This window comes from Macaca thibetana, chromosome 8 (assembly GCF_024542745.1).
Source record: "Macaca thibetana thibetana isolate TM-01 chromosome 8, ASM2454274v1, whole genome shotgun sequence".
Classification (NCBI taxonomy): Eukaryota; Metazoa; Chordata; class Mammalia; order Primates; family Cercopithecidae; genus Macaca; species Macaca thibetana.
This window is the reverse complement of record NC_065585.1, coordinates 21,285,322-21,311,654: the sequence shown is the minus strand read 5'-3', so window position 1 is coordinate 21,311,654 and position 26,333 is coordinate 21,285,322. Positions and strand designations below refer to the sequence as shown.

Genomic DNA, 26,333 nt, shown 5'->3' with positions numbered 1-26,333 from the left:
ATCCACTTCCACTTAATAGTAATATATTTTTTCTTCCTTATGATTTTTTTCTAGCTTTATTGTAAGAATATAGCATATAGTACATATAACATATAAAATATGTATTAATCAACTGTTCATGTTATTGGTAAGGCTTCCAGTCAGCAGTAGGCTATTAGTAGTTAAGTCATTGGGAAGTCTGAAGTTATATACAGATTTTTGACTGTGCCAGGGGTCAGCATCTGTAACTCCTCTGTTCGAGGGTCAGTGGTATGCCACTGTTGTAGAGTGGCTCCAGATGGAGAGAGGAAGTACGGTAAAACAAGTACATCTTGTTGCAGTAAAAAGTAACCTGAAGTAGATGATTGTCTGTCTAGACCAAAGAATAAAACGTTTTAGCTTTGCATCTTAAAGTATCTTGGTGGTCTCCTAGGAAATTTGGTGCTTCTTAATAGAGTTACTCTACCTTAAAAAGAAAATTTAAAATCTTAAGTCAGTTATCAATATTGCATCTTCAATATTTTTGTTTCACACTGTCAGTCTTTTATTCTCTGTGTGTGCTTGATCATAACTCAGGTTTTCCTCTGGATCTCTTACGCTGTGAAAGCCTTCTTGGTCTGGACCCTGCAACTTGCAGCAGAGTTCTAAACAAAAATTACATGCTGCTTGTTTCCATGGCTCCCCTCACCAATGAAATCCGGCCTGTCAGCAGCTGCACCCCTCAGGTAAAGACCTACTTGGAGGATCCACTTGGTAGTGTCATGAGTCCCGTCAGTTTTGTTTTCTTTATCTGCAGATACCAACTATTAAAATCACTGAATCGTAGAAAGCAATTTTGTATTTTATGCCTTTGTAAGATGATATGTTCAATTTGTGGAGTGTAATTGGTATATTTTATATATGTATCACCTAGTGACTTGTGACACATTGGATTAAAATTTATTCCTTTACAGAATATTTTAAAGAGAATGTTTTAGGATGCTCCAAAAAGGAAGCTGGCATCATTCTGAGGGATCAGATAAATTTAATTAGGAAAAGTTAAATGTCTTCGAAGTGGGGCTGTGATACTGAATAAGCTGAAAAGAAAAGATGGTGCTTGAAAGCTAGAACTCTGGTTAACTGTATAATTTATATGTGAAAATTCCTTCTGGACTTTTACTTAAGAAAAAAAAATATATATATCAGTTGCATTCATTTGTATACTTAACAAGGAAGTTGTGGCCTGTGCCATTTTCAGAGTGGAGATTATGTTGCTGTTCTTCAGTGCTACATCTTACCTGGTTTCCTAGATAATGCAGGGTTCAATGATGTAGCAGAAAGGAAGGGATTCTTGTACAGTTCATTTGCCTATGTTCTAGCTGCCTCGGTGAGGATCCTGTCTTCACACCAATTTTGTCTTTAATATTCAACAAGAGATTTGCATCTAACTAACCTTTTTAAAATAATTCTTTGTGCATACCCCCCAACCTCCTCTTATTCTTTAACACAACCTCCAGACATGGTAGGAATCCATGAACTGCCGAATAAATGGTAAAATGGATGGAAGGGTAGGTGATTTCTTTTGTGAAAATTTTATGTGATTAATGATAATAATAGCTAACACTTTAATATCAAGTTTATTATATTCCAGGTATTATTTTAAGCTTTTTCAACAACCTTACAACATCCTCTTGAGGTAGATTCTTTATTGCTATTTTATAGATTGAGCAAAATGAGGCACAGAGAGCTTAAGTAATCTTCTTAAGGTGATATGGCTGGATGGATAAAACCAAAATTCTAAACTAGGCAGTCTTCTCCAGAGTCCATTCTCTTAATTGAAATGACAAGACATAATTTCTTAATTCCAGTATAAAATTGAAACTATTTTAATGAAACATTTAAAATTTATTTTCATGAGGATAATTACAGTTAACATTTATGTGAAGGGATTTGCTGTTTGTAAGACTGTTCTCGGTCACTTATGTAACATTTTATTATAACTTTATCTTAACTGTTCTATGATTGTAGCATATTGGACCAGCTATCCCAGAAGTCAGCTCTGTCTGGTTTAAACTGTACATTTATCATATCACTGGACAAGGACCACCATCCCTTTTATTGTCCAAAGGTACAAGACTTCGAAAACTGCCAGATATATTTCAGGTATGTGTGTGAGGTTTGGATGGTTTTTTTGTGTGTGTGTGAGCAGTACACTAGATAACTTCTTAATATTTTCCTTATTTCTGAATGCCATTTTACCTGTTAATTTCTTTTCAATAGAGTTATGATCGATTGCTAATAACATCTTGGGGTCATGATCCTGGAGTAGTTCCTACCTCAAATGTGCTCACGATGTTGAATGATGCTTTAACACATTCTGCAGTTTTAATTCAGGTACATTTATCTTATTTGAAATAATCAATTTTGACTTTTGATTGTAAAGATGATGATTTTTCTAGCTTTCTATATTGAGTTGTAATAAAATATCAGTCATTCGAAATTTATAAAGTTGAATGTAAAAAATCAGAGATGTGGATTTTAGTCCTGGCCCTTTGGCAGTGTGGGAGTGGCAGAAATAACATGAACTTTAAGGTTAGACCCAGGTTTGCATTGCAGCCTACCTTCTGCTAGCTGCGTGACAACAATTTTTTTTTTTAATAATAGCTTTACAGTAGTTTCCCCATCTGTGGGGGATATGTTCCAGAACCCCCAGGGGATGCCTGAAACCACCAATAGTAACCCTATATATAGTATGTGTTTTCCTATACATACATATGATAAAGTTTCATTTATAAATCAGACACAGTAAGAGATTAACAATTACTAATAAGAAAATAGCATACTGTAATACAAGTTATATGAATGTGGTCTCTCTCAAAATATCTTGTTATACTATACTCAGCTATTTTCAGACCTTGGTTGACCACAGATAATAACTAAAACCATGGAAAGCAAAACCTCAGATAAAAGGAGACTACTGTATTGAGTATATAATTCACATACTGTACAACTCACCAATTTAAATTGTGCATTTAGTGGGTTTTAGTGTGTTCACAGATATGTACAGCCATCACCACACTCAATTTTAGCACATTTCATTACCTTAAAAAGAAACCCTGCATCCTTTCGTGATCACTCTTCTATTTTCTCCCCGCTACTCCCCTCCTTCCCTCTAGTCTTAAACAACACTAATCTACTTGTTGTCTCTACAGATTTTCCTAATCTGGGCATTTATATGCATGGAATCATATATAACGTGGTCTTTTGTGACTGGCTTCCTTCATTTAATATAATGTTTTCAAGGTTCATCATGTTGTTGTATCAATACTTCATTCCTTTTTATGGCCAAATAATGTTCCATTGTATGGATATGCCACGTTTTGTTTATTCCTCCATCAGTTGGTGGACATGTGGGTTGTTTTCACCTTTTGGCCATTATGAAGAATGCTGTCATAAACATTTGTGTACAAGTTTTTCTGTGGACATATGTTTTCATTTCTCTTGGCTATATATATATAGGGATGGAATTACTGGGTCATATGGTAATTCTATGTTTAAGCATTTAAGGAACTGCCAGACTGTCTTGCAAAGTGGCTGCGTCATTTTACATTCCCACAGACACTTGATATTATGTGGCTTTTGGATGATAACCACCCTAGGGGGTGTAGAGTGGTATCTCATTATAGTTTTGATTTACATTTTCCCTATGGCTACTGATGTTGAGCCTCTGTGTGTGCTTATTGGGCTGTGTGGCATTTTTGTGATAAACCTTACACTTTATTTCCCACCTATAACATGGAGATGCCAATATCTATTTTATAATAACAAACACTTATAATAATAGCCGCTAATGGTAAGGTAGGCAGTTTATGTTCATCGAATTGAGAGAATGAAATGAAAATGTACGTATCAAATGTGTAGCACACTTTTCTGGCACATAATCGGTTCTCTGTAAAGATGTTGTCAGTTCATCCATCTTAACAATTGAATGTGCTTATTTTGTGCTAATTAATGTGAATATGCAAATAAGACAAGACCCACCATCTTCAAGGAATTTAAGGATGGTGGGAAAAGGCGCATAAGCACTCAGTTTCAGTTTATCGAATAGAATTACATATAGTGGAAGACTTAAAAAGAAGTATCCAGTCCAGCCTTGGGGCAAGGAGAAGGGCTTAGGAGAGGTTCCTTAGAGAAAGTGAGACCCAGGCTGAATACAAAAGGAGGGGTCAGGATGATTAAATCTCTGGGCAAGGAATTTTTTTTTTTTTTTTTTAATTTGCTGCTATTTTTCTAGTGCCCAGCACAGTGCTCAGGTCATAGTAGTTGTCCAGTTAGTGTTTGTGGAATAAATAAATAAGAATATGAAGTGACATAGCATGCCAGGGCCAATAGCTGTTCGGTGTTTTTGAGCGGTGAGCTGGAGTGTGAGGGAGTTGTGGTCAGAGATGAGTCTGAAGAAGTAGGTGGGCCCTGCAGTGCCACGTGCCTTGAGTGTTCTGCTGTGGAGCTGAGACGTTGACCTGTAGATTCATGGTAGCAATTACAGGGGGGTAACTGGGATTAACGTGGTCAAATGTGTTTTAGGAATCAACCTTGGGATGATATTGAGAATGGAAGGGAGTGGGGAGACACCTGCAACAAGAAGACCAGTTAGGACTGTGTGTAGTAGTTTAGATAAGAGATAAAGATAGCCTGGATCAAAGACATGGTAATAAGAATTGAAAGGAAAAACGGATTTAAGAACTACTACAAATACACAATTAATAGAATTGATCAGATATCTGAGAAAGAGATGGGAAGAGGGAAGAAAGATTCTGAGGTATTTGGCTTATGAAGGTAGAAGGGTGGTGATGCCACTACTCTAGCAAACGCGGGAGGTGGTGATACCACTACTCTAGGGAACACGGGAGGAGGTGATACCACTACTCTAGGGAACACGGGAGGAGGTGATATCGCGGGAGGTGGTGATACCACTACTCTAGGGAACACAGGAGGAGGAGCACATTTATGGGGCAGTTGATGCATTGTGTTTATGTGGTGCCTGTGGTAACTGGAAATATTCTGAAATTCAGATGAGAGGTTAGACAAGAGTGATTAAGTGTGTCAGCATCAGCTGGGAGATGGTAGTTGAAACCATGAGAGGATGAAATTAGCCAGGGAAAATATGTAGTATGGGGTAGTCACGGGAGATAGCATCATAGAATGGGCTAGACATGGACTTCAGTCAGACTGCCTAAACTCAGATCTTGGTTCCATCATTTGCTAGTAATCTTGGGCAAGTTAAATACCTTTTGTGTCTTTACCTATAAACTGGAGATAAAGTTCCTATCTTTTTAAGATTTTTGAAAAGAATGACTTGAGCACTGTGTTTAGCACATGGGAAGATCTCAGAAAATGTTACTGTGTTGGTAGTGGCAGTAGAAGTAGAGTGAAGGAACAATGGGTGATTCTATGAGCTTCAGTTTTCCTTACCTTTAAAATGAAGAGTGGCTGGGTGCAGTGGCTCACACCTGTAATTCCAGCACTTCAGAAGGCTGAGGTGAATTGCTTGAGTCCAAAAGTTGGAGACTAACTTGGTTAACATAGTGAAACCCTGTCTTAATTTATAGTAACAAATCTTTTTTTGAATAAAGTAAAATGAGAGTGGTGGTTGCCACGGTCATTTCTGTAGGTGGTACTCTGTAGGTCAAGCTAAATTAGGTTTTTTTTTTTTTTTTTTGGGTGAGGGCTAATGCAAAATATGGATAGAAAAACAACCAAATCAGCAGACAGTGCCTGTTTTTATTTTTTTGAGACACGGTCTCACTTTGTCACCTAGGCTGAAGTCAGTGGCATGATCACAGCTCACTGCAGCCTTGACTTCCCCAGGCTCAAGAGATCCTCCTGCCTTAGCCTCTATAGTAGCCGGGACTGCAATCTCACGCCACCATGCCTGGCTAATTTTTTATAGAGACAGGGTTTCACCATGTTGCCCAGGCTGGTCTCGAGCTACTGGGCTCAAGTGATCCACCTGCCTTGACCTCCAAAAGTGCTGGGCTTACAGGTGTGAGCCACCACACTGTTTTTAAAGTGTTTATTAAGGAGTTTTGCTTTTGCTAGAGAAAAATGCCTTTTTAATTAAATTTGATGGAAATAAATTTACCTTATTGGAATTTTAAACGTGTTACAAATTAAGATTTTTAGTTAAAACCATAATTTATTGCAGCCATCTGGTTTAGGGAATCAAAAGAGAGCTCTGAGAAATATATTTAAATTGTTATATGAAACAACGGAAAGAGTATGCTTTCCTTCGGATATATCAGGGTTTCTTGAAGTTGAATAATGTATGGGTCTCTCTTAAAGGGAAAAATTTACAGATCCTCAGTATTATATTTCTATTATAACAGTTCTAAATACATGTAGACATTAAGTTAAATTCTTCATGCTTGTTGTTATTACACAACTACAAATTCAAATCAAATTTTGGAATTAAATATAAGCAAAGCTTTAAAACAAAACTCAAATGAACAATATTAATTGAACGTGGTACATGAAACAATTACCATTTGCAACATGAGAGTGAAGTGGGTAGACTCAGATTTTTTAAATTTAATTTTTGAACTAATAGTACATTCACATGATTCAAAAATAAAATATTATTAAAGGTATAGAGCCCAGGTGCAGTGGCTCACACCTGTAATCCCAGTACTTTGGGAGGCTGAGGCAGGTGGATCACTTGAAGTCAGGAGTTTGATATCAGCCTGGTCAACATGGACAAACCCAGTCTCTACTAAAAATACAAAAAAAAAGTTAGCTGGGTGTGGTGGCGGGTGCCTGTAATCTTAGCTACTCAGGAGGCCGAGGCAGGATAATTGCTTGAACCTGGTGGGTGGAGGTTGCAGTGAGCCAAAATTGTGCCATTGCGCTCCAGCCTGGGTAGCAGAGCAAGACTCTGTCTTAAAAAAACAAACAAACAAAAAAAAGCGTATAGAGAGAAAAGTATTACTCCCCTGCTAACCCTGTCTACCAAGTTTCCACTCCCCATCTCTCTTCCAAATCAGATAATTTCATCTGTTCATTTCTCCTGTGTGTCTTTATGCATATGCAAGTATCTGCACACAGATATGCTCCTTACCTTTCCATTTAGCAACTGGAGATCTTTCCATTGCAGGTCATAGCTTTCTTTCATTTATGCACCTCCACTGAAGTTATGTCTCCTAATTTAATTAACCAGTCCCCTGTTGGTGGACATTTTGGTTGTTTCCAATTATATGTAATTATAATATTATAGCAAGTAATTCTGAATATATTTTATTTCAGGGCAGGTTTTTGAGTTTTGCACTCTTAACCTGTGGTATGCTATGTGATTATGGGGATTCTTCTGCCAATTTTCCTTCTCAGAACTCTAGCTAACCTTTGTGTGAATAAACTTGACCTCATTCACTCTTCACTTGGCTAACACCTGATTTACCTGTTAAATTAGCCTCCTTTTTTTGCATTGGCCTATACATTCAATTTGAGAAACATTGCCTTATAGGTTATTACACACGTAAGGTTATCACTGCTTGCTGTAGAAAAATAGAAAATTGTTGAAAGAATTTTGATGAGGTATTAATATGGAATATACTATTATGCGACACAATCTTATCTACTTTTGAATATCAGTGATTGGAAGTGAAGGTTTCTTGTATACCTTTTAACTTTTGTTTATGTTTAGGGGCATGGTTTGCATGGGATAGGAGAAACTGTCCATGTCCCATTTCCATTTGATGAAACAGAACTACAAGGAGGTACCTTTTGAATTGTATCTATTGACTTTTTTTTTTTTTTTTTTTTTTAATTATTACTCATGTCAACAGTTTGGTGGAAAACATGGCAGGAAATCTTAAAATTTTTAGGTTCTAGGTTCTTTGCTATTAAAGAGTGTTGGCAAAAGGTAGTTTTTTGTCGTGTGCTTTGCCATCCACAAAGAACTGTTAGAATAAGACCCATTTAGGATTTTTGAAAGACTACTAGTCTGTCTTGGGAATAAAGAGAGTAAGTAGGTATCTGCCTAGACGGAAGACTTTTCTCTATTTCTCCTTTTTTATCATTCACACAACTGGCTAATACTTCATAAAGTCTAAGGGAAAAAAAAATTGTTTACCTGGAGATGCAGATAGTGACAACAGGATCTGAAAATGTATAAAATCTCAAAAACTGCTTAGTAGATCCTTTGCCATGGGGGATTATTGTGTGAATTATACAAAAGAGGTTTCTTTATATTTGAATATAGAGCATTTTTCTTTTTTGTAAGTTCACATATTTATGAGAACTTGAGTTAAGATATAAATAATTTAGGCATGTGATTTCAAGTACATTGTTAGCTTTAGTTTCAGTGAGAATAACAACTTTATATACTTCTTTATTGGAATCAATTATGATGTATTAAAGTGTAAAAGTAGTTCTAAGAGTTGTTTAATAAAGTATGTTTAAGCTGTTGGCGTTGTGTTATTAGAAACTGTTCACTAATGTGATGTCCATTCTGTTCGTAGAGTTCACTCATGTCAATATGGGTGTTCATAAAGCATTGCAGATACTAAGGAACAGAGTGGACTTACAGCATCTCTGTGGATATGTCACCATGTTGAATGCTTCCAGCCAACTCGCAAATAGAAAACTCAGTGATGCTTCTGATGAGAGAGGTTAGCCAATAGTTGGATTCTTTGAATTAAGATAATTGGTTTTGAGTTTAACCCAGTGTTATATGAAAAGCTGCAGACCTTTGTGGGGATGCTGAGTTATTGAATACTCAATATTCTTTCACTGAAGCATGAGGAAATATTTTAGAACATCATTTGGACAAATATCAGTTGTTCAAATGAAGAAAATAGGATTGGGGTACAGAATGGTTTGGGGTTTTTGGGCGCTTTACTGTCATATCTGTGTTTATAAGGCTTTGCATTAAGTTAGCTTTATAGGGTGATGGTTTCAAAACTCTAGTCTCTTTATACAAATGTTTCCAAAATTGACTTAATAGTTTTTCCCTTTCAACTTTTTCTGTCAAAAGGCACCATTGTCTTAATTATCTAGGTCTAAAATCTTACCTTTGTCTCATTCTTTCCTTTTTTCCACTATGTTCAGTTAGTTTGCAGGTTCTGTGGATTAGGCTTTAGATAAGTCTGTCATGTCCATTTCTTCCCCTTTCTCTTCGTTTTAAATTCTCTGTGACTGCTCTTCTTGTCTGGGTCTTGAAGTTTAAACCTTAAACGTTTGCTGTTGCAACCGTTCCCTGCTTAGCCTTTCTGGCCTCTCCTTTCTATCTCCAATCTGTCCTACATATTGACAATAGCTAATTTTTCTTAGATACCACTTACTTTTTTTTTTTTTTTAAATTTGAAAATCCATTTTCAAGTCACCTTCTCATGCTTACTGGTTGTTTCTGCTCTGGCATAATATTGGCATATATGTGGTTTGGGTTGCCATGGTGCCAGTTCTTGTCCATTGACTTTGGGAGATCTTTCATTATCTCCCATTGATTGACAGTATTTCATGAGCCTCTTAGTTTGAAATTCTGAGGAAATGTGATGGATTACTTGCCATCCAGTAGATTGGATTGGCTCCCATCGAGATAGGTACTTACCCCTATCTCACTTGTCTTTGGCCAAATAGTTGACTGCCAAATATTATAGGGGCATTTTCTAGAGAAGAGGGCTATTAATTAAGCAGTCATTTCAAAGTATGTCTACTACAGCTGTCCTTTTTTATGTCATTCATTCCACAAACATTTATGGAATACCTGCTTAGGTGCTGGAGCAATTTAATAAGACCAGGCCAGGTACGGCCAGGTACAGGCTCACGCCTGTAATCCCAGTCCTCTGGGAGGGCCAAAGCAGGAATATTGCTTGAGTCTGGGAGTTTGAGACCAGCCCGAGCAATATAGCAAGACCCTGCCTCTACAAACACACACAAAAAAAGAAATAAAAAAGACAATGTTGTTCCAAGGATTAAAACCCTGGAGAGGAGATGCATGAGTCAGTATACAGTGTGGTGGTATTGACTGTGATGGGGTCTGCATAAAGCGCTAACACAGCACAGAGGAGGCCTCTTAGAGAAGGTGAAGTTTGAGTTTTGAAAATTGAAGAGTTAGGTAGACAAAAGATAATGTGTTTTTAGAGGATGGCAGCCTTTCAGGCAGAGGGAATTAGGAAACAGTAGTTCATTGTGGCCAAAAGAAAGAATTTGTTGGACAGTAGTAGAAGATCAGAGTAGAGAAATAGGTAAGGTCTGAGGGGTCTTGGAGAATCTTCTGTACTAAAGATAATGAGTCAGAAAAGAACTTTGAAGAGTAATAACATAATCAGGCTGTGTATTTCCACAGGGGTGCAAATGGCTTCAGTAACTTGTGTCCTTCTTTTGAATTTGGTTTCTTTAGGCTGGGGTTTCTCAACCTCAGCACTATGTGCAGTTTGAGCTGGATAATTTTTTGTGGAGGATTGTCCTGTATATGGTCAGATGTTTAGTGTTCATTGAATAGCATCCGTGTCTTCATTCATGTCCCTTGGGGATCAAAATTGCTCCCCTGTTTAAAACCACTTCTTTAAGCCAAGGATTATGCATTTTCTTTCTGTCATCATTACTATTGTCTGAAGTCTTTTCCATGTTAGGACTGATTTATTGGCAGCTTCTGCTAACTGCTAGAATCCTAATAGTGTGTGTGTACTTTAATTATAAGGAGAACCTGATTTGGCTTCTGGCTCAGATGTAAATGGGAGTACAGAGTCATTTGAAATGGTCATTGAGGAAGCAACTATAGAGTCAACAACAAAGCAAACCTCTGGTATGGTGCTAAAACTTTTTGCAATTTTATTAGACTAATTTCTGAGGTTTAACTTTTATGTTAAGATATTTGCATGCCATTTGTCTGTTCTTATTATTCATAATAGACTTTTAAATAAGAGTTTTCTAGGAAGCCTTTTTACATCCTTAGAAAAATAATTCAAGTATTGTAAAATTATGACTTGAAAATAACTTATTAATAACCTTATTCCTGTGGTAAATGTTTTGATTCATTCTCTCATCTTACAGATGTCTTGCAATACTCTTTTTTTGGGCAAATGACTACTTTGAACATTGGATGAAAGCTGTGTACCTTCTCAGACACGTTTATACCCAAAATATGCCTGTCCTGTTTAGAGATTAACTGGCCCCCTCCAATTTCTTCCTCCCCTGTCAAGCCCACTGGTGGATATCAGTGGCACAGGAGTAATCTATGAACCTCAGGTTAAGAAACCCTTGTCAGTTATATATAATATATATAAGTAGATATATATGATAAAGTAAATTTATGTATCCTTTCTTAGGTGCCACAACAGAAGCAGATTGGGTTCCTCTTGAGCTGTGCTTTGGAATTCCACTGTTCAGTTCTGAATTAAACCAGAAAGTTTGTAGGAAAATTGCTACACATGGCCTTTGCAGAAAAGAGAGGTGAGGGTTTATATTCACTGTCATATTTTCATATCGATTTTTAAGTTGTCAGGGAATAGTTACTATATCTTACTTTCTTTTATTCCACACATGAACACAGTAATTGTTCTGTATATATTTGTTGATTGAATAGAGATCGCTAGTTTAAGGGTTTTGCTGTATTTTTCAAAAGTAAATTTCACTAGATCAGAAATTAGTCACAGGCAAACGTTTTGGGCACATGTTTTGATTATATTTCTTTAGTGATCTAGGTGAGGGGAGGGTGTGGTGGAATGGGCATGCCAGTATGGAGTGTGAACCTAGGTTTTAAAAAATGTGTGTCTGCACAACATGTCTCTGCATTTGTCTCACTCCTAACACACACACTCATGTTCTATTCTGTTCACAGTGATTGGTGTTTGTGGTGGGATTGTCTCACTGCTAACACACACACTCATGTTCTATTCTGTTCACAGTGATTGGTGTTTGTGGTGGGATTGTCTCACTCCTAACACACACACACTCATGTTCTATTCTGTTCACAGTGATTGGTGTTTGTGGTGGAATTGTCTCACTGCTAACACACACACTCATGTTCTATTCTGTTCACAGTGATTGGTGTTTGTGGTGGGATTGTCTCACTGCTAACACACACACTCATGTTCTATTCTGTTCACAGTGATTGGTGTTTGTGGTGGGATTGTCTCACTCCTAACACACACACTCATGTTCTATTCTGTTCACAGTGATTGGTGTTTGTGGTGGAATTGTCTCACTGCTAACACACACACTCATGTTCTATTCTGTTCACAGTGATTGGTGTTTGTGGTGGGATTGTCTCACTGCTAACACACACACTCATGTTCTATTCTGTTCACAGTGACTGGTGTTTGTGGTGGGATTATGGTGACTTTACAAACTTTGCTTCCCTTTCTACATTTTCTAAAATGAATATGTATTCTTCCTTAAAGGTGACATGTAGGTTTTATCTTACATGCCAGCACAGGTCCGTTGTGAGTAGCTGCTAAGAGGCAATGTTGTAAAAGTTCTGAGGCAAACTGGATTAGCAGGAAAGAATATAATTGAATCTAATTGTCACCATAGGTGGCTTGGAGAGGTGAAATCCACAAGTCAAGATCTTCTTGACTTATTTCAGAAAATGAAGTTGGACAATAATTCATTTAGGTGGCGTAATGTAGCTTTTACCAGAAAATGAAGAATACTCAGTTGACAATTTCAACATCTATTCTCTGAAAACAAAATAATATACATAAATAAAAAATGGAAGTACTATAGAACTTTAAAGATTACCACTATAATTTTTACTGACTTACATATTTGAAAAAAGGTGGGTTGGTATGTGTTTAATCTGTTATCAGGTTGTCTTTTGCAATTACTTTGGTTGTTTGAAGGTTATGTCGTAGTTGTCATTCCTCAGAGTGCCTAAGTCTTCATTTGAAAAGTTTTCTTTCATTTAGTAGTTAGGTTTACTAATAGTTGAATTTTTTTGAAACGATAACTTTGATTTTAGTTGCATTATATATTTTATTTCAAATGGACTTTTTTTTTTTTGAGTCGGAGTCTCGCTGTCACCCAGGCTGGAGCGCAGTGGTGCAATCTCGGCTCACTGCAACCTCCGCCTCCCAGGTTCAAGCGATTCTGCTGCCTCAGCCTCCTGAGTAGCTGGGATTACAGGCGTGCGCCCCCACACCCGGCTAATTTTTATATTTTTTTTAGTAGAGACGGGGTTTCACCATGTTGGTCAGGCTGGTCTCGAACTCCTGACCTCGTGATTCACCCACCTCGACCTCCCAGAGTGCTGGGATTAAAGGCGTGAGCCACTGTGCCCGGCTCAAAATGGACTTTTGATGCATGACTACTCCCTATTGTTAAAACAAGCAAAAATTTCATTGATAAGAAACATTGAAATTGTTTTTTAAAATGTTTTGTGATTGGCCCCGATGTATAGATGCATTTAAATTGCTAAAAATTGAACTCTTATGAGAAACTCATTCTTGCCTTTATGTTTAAACTTTTTCTTGTCTTTTTTTTTCCAGCCTTCAAAACCTCTTACATTCCAGTAGAAAACTCTCTCTGCAAGTCCTTAACTTTGTTCACTCATTCCAGGTAACAAAAACCAAAAAGTCCAAATGGTACTTGTACAGAGCTTTAAGTATGCACAACACTTCTGTTTGTTTTTGATCACCACAGCAGCAAGATATGAAATAAACATTAATTTTATTGTACAAATGAAGACATTGAGATTCAAGAAGTTAATCTACGTGCACATTTCACTGGCCAGGTCTTTGGAGACCAAAGCTTGATCTCTTTGTTCTGTGCTGGTGCTTTATTCAACAGAAATGTGTTAAGTGTCTGTTATGGGCCGTGTACTGTGCTAGGTGCCAGTTTTTGGTTATAGTGCACTTCCCAATAACTAAAACGATTCTCCGCTGCCAGGATGGGCTGTCTGTTGTGGCAGCAAAGGCCAGTGCTCTGGACTTTTTGTCTTCCCCCCGTCCCCAAGGAAAGAAAGAATATTCTAGATTTGATTTATAGGTAAATTTTTAGAATAGAATGTTTCTATTCAGAATATCTAATTCAACATTATGAAGTCAATATTTTGGAGTTTTACTTCATTCATTCAGTTGCTAAATGCTTGACCCTGACCTATGTCAGACTCTTTGCTGAGTGCTGTGGAAACAGTGATGTGTAAAATACTAATGGAACTTAGAGTGTTGTGGAAGACAGTAATCAGATAAATCTTAAGATACGTAAGTTCTAAAAGATTTTAATAAGTACTTTGAAGGAGCCAACTAAGATGAAATCTGCAGGTAGAACTAATTTCAGTAGGTGCAGGATAATATATAAGCTGAATGCAAAAAGTTGGAAAAGAATATTCCGGCAGAACTTAGGTCTGTATGTCCTGTGTCTGGGAAATGTCCAGTGAACAGTGAAACAAATGAAGGCCAGTGTGGCAGAAACCTCATGAAAGAGGGGTAGAAGCAAGAGGTGAAGTTGAAGAAGAGGGCCAGGGCACGGTGTGCAGGGCCTTCTGGCATATGTTAGAGAACTTGTATTTTACACTGAGTGCAAAGAGAAGTGATTGAAGACTTTTAAACAGGGGAGAGATGTTATTTCTGATGGACTATTTTATAAAAATAGGCAAAAATGGAAATTTTATAAGGATGCAATAAATTGAAAAATTTCAAAATTCTGTCAATACTGGGCTGTCTGTTGTGGCAGTGAAGGCCTTGGCCATAGTGAATTAATAAAGTAAACTAATTTGGATATATTTTGGAGATAGGTTGATAAAACTTGATGATGAATTAAATGTGAGGAAAAGATGAGGGCTGTGAAGGGAAGGGGAGGGATCATGAATGATTCTTGTGTTTCTTGATTAGCTGGGTATGTGAATAGAGAAGACTGGGGAGGAAGAGGTGAGGGAAAATTTGAGAGTTCAGTGATGGGCATGCTAAGTATAGAGTGCATGGGGAAGCATCTGAAACGAAATGTCAGATAGGTGGATGTTTGAGCCTGGAGTCCTAGGGAGAGATCTGTGCAGAGTGTATGAATCTGAGAAGCGTGGAGTAGATGGATTATTCTGGTGCTTAGTGTCTTGTAAGGTTTTTTTGTTTGTTTTATTTTTTCCCCGAGATGAAGTCTGACAGTGTTGCCCAGGCTAGAGTGCAGTGGCACGATCTCGGCTCACTGCAACCTTTGCTTCCTGGGTTCAAGCCATTCTCCTGCCTCAGCCTCTCGAGTAACTGGTATCACAGGCATCTGCCACCACGCCCAGCTATTTTTTTTGTATTTTTAGTAGGAAGGGGTTCACTATGTTGGCCAGGCTGGTCTTGAACTCCTGACCTCAAGTGATTCACCCGCCTCAGCCTCCCAAAGTGCTGGGATTACAGGCGCACAAGCCACTGCACCTGGCCTTTGTAAGTTTTTTTTTTTTTTTAAAAGATTTTTCTCCTGTTAGGTAATACTTTGGGGTAGGTCAGGTCTTCTAAAAATGAACTTTTGCTTTTTCCACAGTCTCATAGCCTCTTATTTCTATTTAAAAAGACTTACAGTTTTACTTTGGTAGTCATTTTTGCACATATTCATACCCATCATTGATTGCTTTGGGCTCACAGTGTAGATCTTTGCATCTCCTGGACTGCTTTGCAATCCATTAACACTTCTCAGGTAATCAAGGTCTCTCTCATGAGTTAAGTGGTTTTGGTAAAGTATTAAATATCATTTCTCTTGTTTCTTGATCTTTTAGGAAGGTGCTTCAACACTGGATATTCACACAGAGCCCGGTTTTTCAAGTTTGCTTTCACAGTCATCGTATGCTGACATGGGTGTTCCACTTCCTGCGAAAAACTTAATATTTAAAGATGGTGTCTTATCAGAATGGAGTGGACGGTCACCTTCCTCACTTCTTATTGCTAATCTCCATTTGCAATAATTTGGTTACACCATTTGTTGCTCACACTTTCTGCCTTTTTTCTTTCTAACGTTAGCTTTATAGTGTCAGCCACTAAAAAGCATCCTGCTGCTGCAGTGCAATTCTTGCTTAACTAATATTAAAAAGTTTGGGGGACATATTCATGTTTTCTGAAGTTTTGCTCATTATTGCACATCTTATTGCAACAAAGTGCTTTTTAGCAGCCAGCACTATGTTTTTTACCTTGAGACAATCTGCATTTCTTTTATAAAACTAAGTATATTCTTTATAGGCTTTATGATGACTGTTATGTTTATAAGCAGTCACTATGAAAATTGCAATGGTAATTTTATATGTTAGTTTATCAAACATAAATCTTGTTTAATTTTATATTTTGTTACCTATACTTTGGGGGATCAAGGGAAGAGATGGAACTCTTCCTCTGAAAAGGCTTCTTAGTACTTAAAGTAGTAAAACTATAAAACAAACATCCAGTATTGAGAGATGATATGATAGGGCATTATGAATTCCTGTGGGTGTCTGTAAATTATGTATGTCAGTTGGACATTGTAGAAGGTATGTAAATCAGCATAGTTATGTATAACTTCACCTTGATTTTTAAGGTCTTAACTCAGATTATGACTATTCATTGACATCTCATGAGACGCTTTAGAAAACTTTCTATTTTTAAACACCATTTATATGTGGGCTTCTGTTGTCACTGACTTTGGGCTTTATATTTTCATAGAGTCTTTATGGAAAAAATAGAGTTTATTTTCCACTCTTGTAGCTATAGCTGCTGCACATTTTCACCCTGATTTATTTTTTCGTTTCTTAGCTTCGATGTTTTCAAACCAAGGATTGTGATTTTAGGTTAGAATGACATATTGGAAGCATTAAGACTATGTCTTTGGATCAGAATGCTTTAGTGATAAACCTACTTTGAAGACATACTCTTAAGCAATCTGGATCTTAAATTTATGTGAGTACTTTTTTAGAAAATGATAAAGAAAAATGGAATTATTTCAAAGTGTTTCTTGAGTCATTGATTCTTTTAGCATCTCAAATGTTAGTTAGAATAATTGGAATCACTTTTTAGACTTTTCAAGTTACCTTCCTTGGGAAGTTTGTGCAGTGTTATAGTTTAGTTTAGCTCCTCTTATAGGGTAATGGTTTGCTAGTTTAAAACTGTAACCAAACGAACTGGTCAGACAACATATATCTAAAACACTTAAAATGTTAGGAAGTTTGGGAATGTTATAACCTAAACATTTTTGCTGATAACTTTTTGTTATTTATAGATATTTGTGTATTTAACATACTTACTTCTGGAAATATATGCCTTTCCTAAAACTTAACCATGCATTCAATACCATGGCCTATCTATAGAATTGAATATTTTGGACCATGTTATCTGTGGCACAGTTAGTGCTGTGTTTGAGGTAAATGCAGTAACGGTTTTTCTACTTTGTCTTATAGAAGGTAGAAACCATGTGTATGTTATGTTTGTCTATAAAAGAAAAAATACTAATATTAAATAATTTCTTATGACTCTGAGTCACTCACTTATTTTTCCAATAATTGATATTGTACATTCCTAGTGCCATTAGGTATGTATGTATGTAACTTTTACAGTTTTTCAGCTGAAAGTTGTAAGTATTTTTTTTTTTTTTTTTTTTTTGATCAGGGCTCTTTAATCTCATTTTAATTTCCTTTGAATGAACTGTAGTTATTTTATTTATTCCTATATTAACCATCTAAACCAACTGTAATGACATGTACACTAATAAACAATTGAACATTTGTAGTTGTTGGCAGTGAACCCAGTTGTTTGTGAATTTAAAGCTTAAAATATGGGAGTGTTTTGCTGCTATATTTCCTTTGAGAGATACAGGAGGAAGAAATAGAACCTAATAGTGATCATGAATTTTAGGGAAAGTACTGAAAAACCATGGGGTCCCCTCTGGTTTCTTGTGTTGAATGAGGCAAGAGCAGTCATCTGATTCCGAGCTGAAGACCTCTCGTACTCTTAAGGAGGGAGAGTGCATTTTTAGAGCTTTTAGCAAAATGTGAAAAACTGAAGTTTGCGCTTTGCTTTGTGAATTTGGCTGTGTTTTACTTATACATTAACTCATGTAATCTCTTAAATCTTACAAGTGTTGATCCATTTCAACAAAAAGGTAAATTGAAAATGCAGATTTTGTTATTTACCAAAGAAATTTCATGAAAAATTTATATACAATTATTTTGCAAATAGTTAATTTCATTTGACTTTTTATCACGTTCCTTCCTTTCTTTCCCCACTTCTTTAATGTAATTCAAACCCTGGCAAACATTCTTTAGAAACCAAGAGAAAAAAAAGAACAAATATAAAAAAAGAAATAGAATTTAATATGGTACAATTTCACGTCTAAAATGGGTTTGAAGAAATGCAACTTTATATCATTAAAAATATCTGATTTCCTTTTATTTCTTTTTTAAATTGTGTAATCAGATGATTTTATATTTTTTGCGGGGGGACGGAATCTTGGTTTCTTTTACTTGATGTTTTCAGTTTTCTCTGCCATTCATGTTTCTTTTTTGTGTTCAGTGTTTCAAATACAATTTGTATTTAAGGATTTTAAAATACCAAACTGTAACTTGAGTACAGTGGATCGTTTTCTGTTAGGATGTTAATATTATACAATGAAATCTATAAAGTGTTGTCAATTTGATTATTGACACATATAACATGTTTACAAATAAACTGTGGTGTTGATCAAGTTACTATGAAAATGTGTTTAATTTTCTGAAAGTTCCTGTCTTAATTTTAAATACAACCATGGTTTGGTGCTGTGGCTTTTCTGTACTTAAAAAAAACCAAAACAAACAACCCACAAAAAACTTAATTATTTTGTAGTAATTTCAGATTTACAGAAAGTGGTAAAGATAGATGTTCCCTGTACCCATCACTGAGCTTCCCCTAATGTGGACACCTTCTGTAAACTGTGGCAGGTCTGTGAAAACTCAGAAATTAACACTGGTACTAGTATTTTTCTAAACTGTATACTTGATTTGGCTTTTACTAGTTTTCCCGCTGATGTCTTTTTGTTGTCAAGACCCAGTCCAGGATACCACATCGCATGAATTTAGTCATCAGTGCCTCATTAATCTTCTCCAATATATGTAACAGTTTCTCAGTGTTTCATGACCTTGACGTTAGAAAGGGTACTGGTCAGTTATTTTGTAAGACATCCTTCAATGCGGGTTTGTCTGATGTTTCCGTGTGATCAGATTGAAGCTATGTTTTATCCAAAAGGATACTACAAAGGTGATGTGCCCTTCCCACCAGTACAACATATCATAGGGTACATGATGTCAATATCACTGGTGATGTTTCTTTATTGGGTAAGATGGTGTTTGCTAGGTTTTTCCACTGTAAGATCCTCCCATTTCTATTGCTGAGCCTGTGTATTGCGGCTATGGAGAATATCTGGAGAGGCAGCACCATTTGCCGGTCACTGATTCAAAGCATATACCGTATAATAGCTCTAAGATAGATCCCCAGATATACACATGTGTGAGACTCGGAGCTGAGAGAGCTATAAGTTGTTATTGCTGGTGAGTTATAAGTTGGTTCAAGCTCTGTAGAAAACAGTTTGGCACAATCTTGTAAAGTTGAGCATTTGCATATCATGAGGTCCAGCAGTTCTAATCCTAAGAAAGTCTTAAGAGGCAAGTAGCAGCATCATGTGTAATTGTAGCAAAACGTTGGAAACAATCCAAAAGTCAATGGAAAGGAGACCGGGTATGATGGCGTGCACCTGTAGTCCCAGCTACTCAGGAGGCTGAAGATAGAACTCCTTTGTGCCCAGGAGTTTGAGGCTACCCTGGGCAATATAGCGAGACCTCAGCTCTAAAAAATCAATTAAAAATTTAGAACATAAAATAGAAGGATGAACAAATGATTGTGTCACATTTATATGTAGATATTTAGATACACTTCAGAAGTGAAAACATTGAAGCTATACCTGTGTTCTTTTTAAATTATAACATCAATTTAATGGATGGTTATAATATTTTCTAGTTTCTGGTGCTCCCAGCTGTTATGATCTGCAGGTGTTACACGGGTCCAGGCAATGTCCGTAATAACAGTATAATGCGGGATATTTGTGCTGTTCCTAGGCTAAGGGAGACATCAAGGAGGGAGCCTTTGGCTTCCTTTTCCAGGCATTCTAAGTACAGCTACAAAATTCTGGGATCCGGGGAGGGAAATGAAGTCTCCGCAGTCTGTACCCAAGCCTACATGTCAGTAAGGAGCACTCCCAGCACAGCTGGGAGCACTAGAAACTAGAAAATACTGTAACCATCCATTAAATGGATGTTATAATTTAAATTTAACATGTTATATTTTAATTATATATATATTTTAAACATTATATATATGTATATATAAAAAACATGTTACAATTTAAAAAGAACACAGGTATAGCTTCAATGTTTTCACTTTCCAGTCCTGTGCCTCGCTCCATTTCAGCCTCTCTGGTTCAGCTTTCCCTTAGTATCCTAGCTGGATGAGGAAGAGGTGGGATTTAGGGAATTAAATGCTCTTAATAATGAACTCTTATTTTCTGCTAAATTCCTCTTCCTCTGCTCTGCAAAGCCATCTTCCAGTTCCAGGTATCTGCTTTCCGTCTTCATGTCCTGTGGTTTGGGTTACAAACCCCTCGTAGTTTTATCAGTGATTGTTTCTGTTTATCATTCTCCTTGTGGTTTTAGTGGGTGGTTGCCAAGAGGAGAAGAGCAGAAAGTTCTTAAACATTTTCAAAGCAGAAATCCTCCCAGCCTCATTATGTTTTTATTTCCTTTTATTAAGGAACAAAAGAAGGGAGAATAGTGAAGCTTCATGCATCCATCACGCAGTTCCCACAATGATTCATGTTTAGCCCCTCATTTCATATATACAAAACAGAGACTACTTATATGTGTATCTATGTTTGTGTATAAACATACACACAAACAATACTATTTCCCCAACCACTAGATTATTTTAAGGCAAAATTTGCATACCACATAGTTTATTCTATAAACAATTCAGAATCATTTAAAACTCTGAATTTCTGGAAGCAGTAGTCTCCCAGGACATAAAAGCACAAGTATCCCCACCAAACCATTACTAGGCATGTAACATTGGAATTAGTAGCTGATGAAATTAGGCAAAAGAATAAAATAAGAGGTAGTCACATTTAAAAGGTTGGGGAAAAATTACAATTTTTCAGATACTTGTATACTAGGAAGATGCAAAAGTTATCTGAAACATTAGAAACAGACTTCAGTAAGTAGCTTTCTTATCTGTAATCAACAGCCAGTTATATTGTTGATATAATGAAAGAAAAGAGCTACCTTAATAGCAAAAATTATATATTTAATGAAAGAAAAAGATCTTAATAGTAAGAACAAAAATCTCAATAAATAAGTACCCATGCATAAATATAAAATAAAGTGAAATACTGGATGTCTTAGTTTGTTCAGTTTAGTTCAGGTAGACAAAAGTCCACAGTTGCTTAGAAGCAACAAACATTTCTCTCTCACAGTTCTGGAGGCTAGGAAGTCCCTGGTCAAGGCTCTGGCAGAGTCAGGGTCTGGTGAGGGTCCTCTTTCCCAGTTCATAGATAGCCATCTCCTCAATGTGTCCTCACGCGGTGGAAGGGTCAAATGAGCTCCCGCAAGCCTCTTTCATAAGAGCACCAATCTCACTCATTAGAGCTCTGCCCTCATGACCTAATCACCTTCTGAAGGCCCCACCTCGTAATACCATCAAGTTGAGGGTTATGATTTCAATGTATGAATTTTGGGGGGACACATTCAGATCACAGCACCTGACAAGAAGCTTAGTGAGAAATTTGCAAGATATCCTTGAGGAACACTTTAAAGCACTCCTGAAGGACAAAAAAGAAAACCTGAATGTGTAGAAAATCATAACTGTTCTTGGAGAGGCAGCCTCAATATCATCAAGTTATCAATGCCCCCTAAATATATTACGAATTAATTAAGCACAATTTCCTTCAGAATACCAGTGGGTGGTTTTTTGTTTGTTTGTTTGTTTATTTTTGTCTTTCAACTTTGGAACTTGGCAAAGTGATTCTAAAGCTCAACCTGGAAGAAGAAACAGTGGAGACTTAAAGGTAAAAGAGAAATCTAAAAATATCTATCCCAGTAGGTGTAAGCCTAAAGTGATTAAACGGTATGGTACTAATTCAGATACAGACAGATTATTCAGATACAGGCAGAAAACTAAAAAACAGAACTAAATACACAAGAACCCGAATGTGCCATTTCAGATTAGTATCCAGGAATGTCTGGATCATTTAGTAACTGATTTGGGGATAACTGGCAGATATTTGGAGAAAATATAGGGGGAATTCTGCCTCAATCCTTACACCAAAAACTTCAGAGGGATCAAGGTTTAAATATTTTAAAATGTTAACATAAAAGTGGAAACAGGTGTTTTTTTTTTTTTTTTTTTCATACATTTGGCATACAAAAAGACTTTTTAAAGGATGACACCAACCCCAGAAGATTTAAAAAGAAAACTGGTAATGACTACTAAATAAAAATGAAACCTCCTGCCTGCCAGAACTCTATAAATTGAGTCAGAAGAAAATCTTCAACCTGAGATAAAATATTTTCTGGATACGACATGGACTAATTTTCTTCCTGTCACTGGTCGAGTTCTCCAGGAAGCAGATGTTGAGACACAGTTAAGAGTGCGGGAGGTTTGCTGGGGAGTAGCACCTGGGAAGGGAGAGGGAAGGAGCAGAGTCTGCATGGAGAGCCGTGGGACCAGGATGTGGACCTCCCACACCAATAAACTTCCTACTAGGACGGCCCGTGAGGGCAGTCCTGTCCTGGACACTCAGGGCTCCCTAAGGAAAGCACAGGCTTGCCACCTTCCCTCTTTCCTCGGGGGACAGCAGTTCCACTCTCAGAGGAAGCCACTGGCACTGGGGTGGTGGATGTGCTGGATGGAGCCTCGGGAATCAGAGGGTTGGCATGCCTGTGGGATGGCATGCCTGTGGGCTGTCTCTACCTTCCACTTGGCCATCTCTGCCTTCTGCTTGGACATAGAGTGCCCATCTCATTCCTACTCTCTTTGGATCCTTTTTCCTCTGGCTCAGTCACTGGCTGGGAACTACCCTGAGAAGACTGGCCCAGGCTGGAAAGCTGAGGCCAATCCTGAAGGAATGAACAGTGGGAGGTTGCCAGATAACCACCCTTGTTGCTGCTGGATGGTGAATCTGGTCTTGAATAGAGTAAGTACTGAGAGATTTCATGGACACTAGCGTTGTTATCTCTGGGGAGGGTGTTTGATTCAGTTGGGAGGGCAAAGGATGTGGCTTTAATTTTATCAGATCACTTCGGTTTGGGTACCTTTTCCAACAATTAATTGTTATATATATGTATATACACATATATAATTATGAAAATTCATTTGAAACACAGCTGTGATGGCCATTAGGACTAGTTGCCAACTATTTCCAGTTGTTGCCCTTCCTGAGCCATGGCAGGAGGTCCAGTCTTGTGTAGTTAGATGTGGCCAAGTGACTCCTGTGGTCATTGGTGAGCAGAAGTAATGGTGTCATTTCTGAACAAAATATTTAATTACCAATATGAGATCCCCTAGAACTCTCCTCTCCCTCTAGGGAGGTGACTGGCAACATTTAAGATGATGGGTGCCTCATCAGCCTGGGTGCCCTGTGACTGCAGTGAGTAGACTTCCCTTCCACCCCACCTTTGGCCTGGGACAGACATGAATGTGTAGTGAACCTACAGTGGTGTAGTAAAAAAAGAATATCCGGCTGGGCGTGGTGGCTAACGCCTGTAATCTCAACACTTTGGGAGGCCAAGGCGGGTGGATCACCTGAGGCCATGAGTTCGAGACCACCCTGGCCAACGTGGTGAAACCCTGTCTCTACTAAAAATACAAAATTACTGAGAATGATGGTTTCCAGCTTCATCCATGTCCCTGCAAAGGTCATGAACTCATCCTTTTTCATGACTGTATAGTATACCATGTTGTATACATGCCACATTTTCTTTATCCAGCAAACTAACACAAGAACAGAAAACCAAACACCGCATGTTCAACTCATAAGTGGGAGTTGAACAATGAGGACACATGGACACAGGGAGGGGAACATCACACACCAGGACCTGTTGGAGGGTAGGTGACTCGGGGAGGGAGAGCATTAGGAGAAATACCTAATGTGGGTGACAGGTTGATGGGTGCAGCAAACCACCGTGGCATGTGTATACCTATGTAACAAAACTGCATGTTCTGCACATGTACCCCAGAACTTAAAGTATAATTTTAAAAAATTCCAAAATTAGCTGGAAGTGGTGGCGAATGCCTGTAATCCCAGCTACTTGGGAGGCTGAGGCAGGGGAATCGCTTTAACCCAGGAGGCAGAGGTTGCAGTGAGCCGGGATTGCACCATTGCACTGCAGCCTGGGCAACAGGAGCAAAACTCAAAAAAAGAAAGAGAGAGAGACAGAGAAAGGAAAGGAAAGGAAAGGAAAGGAAAGGAAAGGAAAGGAAAGGAAAGGAAGAAGGAGGAAGGAGGGAAGGAAGGAAGGAAGGTCTGAAAGGGTTACTAAATTATTCAAGGAAAGGAAAGGAGAGGAGAGGGGAGGGGAGGGGAGGGGAGGGAAGGAGAGGAGAGGAGGAAGGTCCAGAGTTATCTGAAAGGGTTACTAAATTATTCCTCCCTTTTCCAAATACATATTTGTTATGAGGTCAGATATTCTTCATATATGTCAATCAAAATCACATATCCCAACAGATGAAATGCCGAAGTGGATGAGAATCCCCCTGTCTTCTAGTAAACCAAACATTAAAGAGATTTGCAAAGATGTAGAACAACGCTGTTCTTCTCATGAAGTTACTTCTGCTTTGGAAAATATGGTTATTTTTCATAAAATATGTTGTTTAGGTAACGTGATGTAATGGGTTTATTGTAATTTTTAACTAAATTAAATATTTTAACACATTTTCTCAGTTTTAATTTCTAGTGCAGTAAATAACAATGGTTATAACTCACTCAAACAGAAGCTCTTTGGGATAATCAATAATTTGTAAGCTGGTAAAGGAATCCTGAGACCAAAATGTTTGAGAACTGCTCACCTTCAATTCTGGCTGTTTCAGCAATTAGGATTGTGCAAATATTTAAAAATTGCCATCAGCCATGGCCTATACAATTACTTTAAGTTTTTTATTTTTAGAAAGCTTGTTAAGTTACAGAGTTCTTTTGACTGTGAAATAATTAGCATTCAGTATAGACAAATTGCAAAATGAAAAAAAAAGGAAGAAAATATCAACCATAATTTTGCTACTCAGAGATAAACATTTTGGTACATTTCTATGCAGCACTTTTCCCCCAGTGATCCCTACCCACACACAAAAACAAATGCACAGGCACATGTCAACACCTGAAACAATTTAGAATACTCTATGTGAAGCTTGATCTCTGGCCTTTTCCACTTTACAGAAATAAAGTTAGAATTTAGTCAGGAAAATTAAGTTAGTTTTAAAAAATATATCACGTATTTTGTACTTTAAATGTTGGCAAAATTTTTTTTTATTAATATACCTTGTATTCTATGAGCTCCAGCCAAGTAAATTGTCTTAAAAGATCTTGAAGATTAGTGGCATCCTAATCCCAACAGAATAAAATAAAAGTTGTTCTATTTTAAAATAAAGTCTATGAATGAGTCACTCATTTTCTTAATACAAAAGTCTCCAGATTAAAGTATAATGAACTTTGGTCTGGATAAATCTTACGAGGCTCATTGTTTAGGCCTAAATCATCAAATGTGTGATTTTTCTTAGTGTCTGAGAAAAGGGACAAAGCTCTGTAAATTCTAAGTCTCTTTAAAGTGTTTTGTTGTTTTTGTCTGTTTTACCTAAGAGATAAACCAATGCACAGTTTTAGTTTTCCAAGCAGGCATCCACTTAATTCTAGGCAGAAATTTGAAATAGAAATGTATCTTTACATTATTGCTGCTCTCTGTTCTTCAAGCAACACCATTGATTTACAATGGTGTTGTTAATCAACCAAGAGAAATACCAAGACAGCACAATTACCCAATTAAACTTTAAAAAAAAATTTTATCTCTTATCGCTGGTTTAAAACATGTCACCGTCCAACTCCCTGGCCTGTTGGGGTGAGGACTCTGGCAAGGTGCCAATGTTTCTGTTGACAGCTTAGGATCTGGGGGTTATAGCAGCTTGGAAAGCCCTCATCTCTGTCCCTCCTTCCGTTTGCAGCCATTTCTCTTCCAGTGGGTGGCAGTATTTCACTTTTTCTTTTTTTTTTTTTTTTTGAGACAGTCTCACTCTGTTTCCAGGCTGGAGTGCAGTGGCGTGATCTCAGCTCACTGCAACCTCCGCTTCCCGGATTCAAGCAATTCTCCTGCCTCAGCCTCCTGAGTAGCTGGGACTACAGGTGCCTGCCACCATGCCTGGCTAATTTTTTATATT

At 37.5% G+C, this 26,333-nt stretch overlaps 1 protein-coding gene across 3 annotated transcripts in view; it reads left to right on the top strand.

Annotated features, from left to right (window-relative positions):
- Positions 1-18,576, top strand: part of FAM91A1 (family with sequence similarity 91 member A1) — a 49,678-nt gene extending 31,102 nt beyond the window's left edge. For 2 of the 3 annotated variants that reach the window (XM_050801690.1, XM_050801691.1), the window contains 9 exons: positions 556-704; positions 1,987-2,121; positions 2,239-2,352; positions 7,655-7,727; positions 8,472-8,621; positions 10,652-10,756; positions 11,280-11,403; positions 13,440-13,509; positions 15,650-18,576. In XM_050801690.1, coding sequence (XP_050657647.1) covers positions 556-704; positions 1,987-2,121; positions 2,239-2,352; positions 7,655-7,727; positions 8,472-8,621; positions 10,652-10,756; positions 11,280-11,403; positions 13,440-13,509; positions 15,650-15,835 — 1,106 coding nt within the window. In that variant the 3' untranslated portion in view covers positions 15,836-18,576. Of the gene's footprint in view, positions 1-555; positions 705-1,986; positions 2,122-2,238; positions 2,353-7,654; positions 7,728-8,471; positions 8,622-10,651; positions 10,757-11,004; positions 11,248-11,279; positions 11,404-13,439; positions 13,510-15,649 lie in introns of those variants that run through there. The other variant, XM_050801692.1, reaches the window with a different exon arrangement.
- Positions 18,577-26,333: the final 7,757 nt, after the last annotated feature.